At 47.2% G+C, this 1,515-nt stretch overlaps 1 protein-coding gene across 1 annotated transcript in view; it reads left to right on the top strand.

Moving 5' to 3' along the window:
- Positions 1–289: 289 nt before the first annotated feature.
- The window catches only part of TEOVI_000639600 (Trypanosome variant surface glycoprotein (A-type), putative), a gene marked incomplete at both ends in the record, with an annotated part of 1,422 nt that continues 196 nt past the window's right edge, over positions 290–1,515 (top strand). Inside the window, one exon of the mRNA XM_067223484.1 lies at positions 290–1,515. Coding sequence (XP_067079585.1) covers positions 290–1,515 — 1,226 coding nt within the window.

The raw sequence follows: 1,515 nt of genomic DNA, 5'->3' as shown, positions 1-1,515 counted from the left end.
ATTTAAATCTTTATATTGAAGCAATCAGCAAGCAGTTACCAAACGCACACTTGGCTTCTGGTCTAAGGAGTACAGTGTAGAGACAGAAAACCAACACACACAAAAAATTCAAAACAGCGTACGGCCCTAAGGTGTTGTATTGGTTACAATTTTAGGTCCAACAATAAAAGCCGGTTACCGTCAACATAACTAAATAATGTGTGACTTAAGATCTAGCACAGGATATCCGAATCAACAGGACCAGATATGAAGTCTTTTAACAAACCAAAAGTGGACAAAAGGCCAAGGCATGTTAGGTAAAGCCAAAAAGGCATTTACACCGATAACCATGGGCATCGTGCTGACAATAATGGTGGGGGCTGCACCAGCAGCAGCAGCCACAAAGCGTCCTTTACTGCACGCGACCTATTCAAAGCTTTGTACAGTAGCGGAGCAACTAAAAGCAACACCGAAGCGAGCCAGCAAGCTCCTAGGCTCGTTAACGCAAGCGGCGGATGTAGCAACGCAAATGGCCGTTAAGTTCAGGATCGGTGCAGCAGCAGACCCAAAAGCACATAAAACTGCGACAGCTCTGGCGGTTACGTCGATACTCGAAAAAAAAGCAGAGGCATTATTACAATCGCTGAAAACCGAAGCGGCCAAAGCCGTGACGGCAGCAACAACAACGACCGCGTTAAGAGCAAGAATAGCGGAAGGACTGCAGACATTCGCCGCAGCTAAAGTAAATGCAGGATACTGCCTGGACAGTCAGGCGACAAACTCAGACGGGCATACAGCATTTGCAACTTCGGCATGCCTCAAAGACGACCTGCAAGTTGAGGCGGCGGACGCAAAATGGCCAGCAGGCAAACTGAAGACGGACGGCTTTACCGACGGCCCAACAAGCAGCGGACCAGTATCCAGCGACAGCGGCACCGACAGCCAATGCGCACTCACACACACAGGGACCAGCGCAGGCACGAACTGTTTCCCCCAAAACGCCAAACTCATAGCCGCCACCCTAACGCTAAACGCAGGTCCATCAAGTACAATGCGGGATTTAACGCAAAACTTACAACAGAGCAACCGCCAAGACAACAAGCTCATCGAAGCTGCACTAGAAGACGCAAACCTTTTAGACGCAGCGGACGTTACACAATACGAAGCCGAACCAGAAAAAGCATTAAAAAAAATTGTAACAAAACAGCAGTTAATCAAAGAACTGCAATCTACTTTAATTTTCTCAGGATCAAAAGACAAACAAGGAGCCCAGGCGGCAGCTGAAGCGGAAGCCAACAAGCTAACTGACACCGATAGCAAAGAACTAGTAACACTATGGAACAAACTGCAAGACACAGATGTACAAGAAAGCAGCGAAGCGTACACATCGGAGAAAAAAATAAAAACGATTGGAAGTACCTCCGAGTTGCTGAAAATTTTAGCCTACTACCAAGGTCGCGAAGCACAAAGAATACGAGCATTAGAAGAAGAAAACGCAAGGTTGAATGCCGCTGTCAAAGCAGCAGCCAAAAAATC

This window comes from Trypanosoma equiperdum, assembly GCF_001457755.1.
Source record: "Trypanosoma equiperdum strain OVI genome assembly, contig: ctg_1881, whole genome shotgun sequence".
In the NCBI taxonomy this organism is placed as follows: Eukaryota; Euglenozoa; class Kinetoplastea; order Trypanosomatida; family Trypanosomatidae; genus Trypanosoma; species Trypanosoma equiperdum.
The sequence above is the reverse complement of the archived record's forward strand: the minus strand, read 5'-3'. Positions and strand labels throughout refer to the sequence as shown.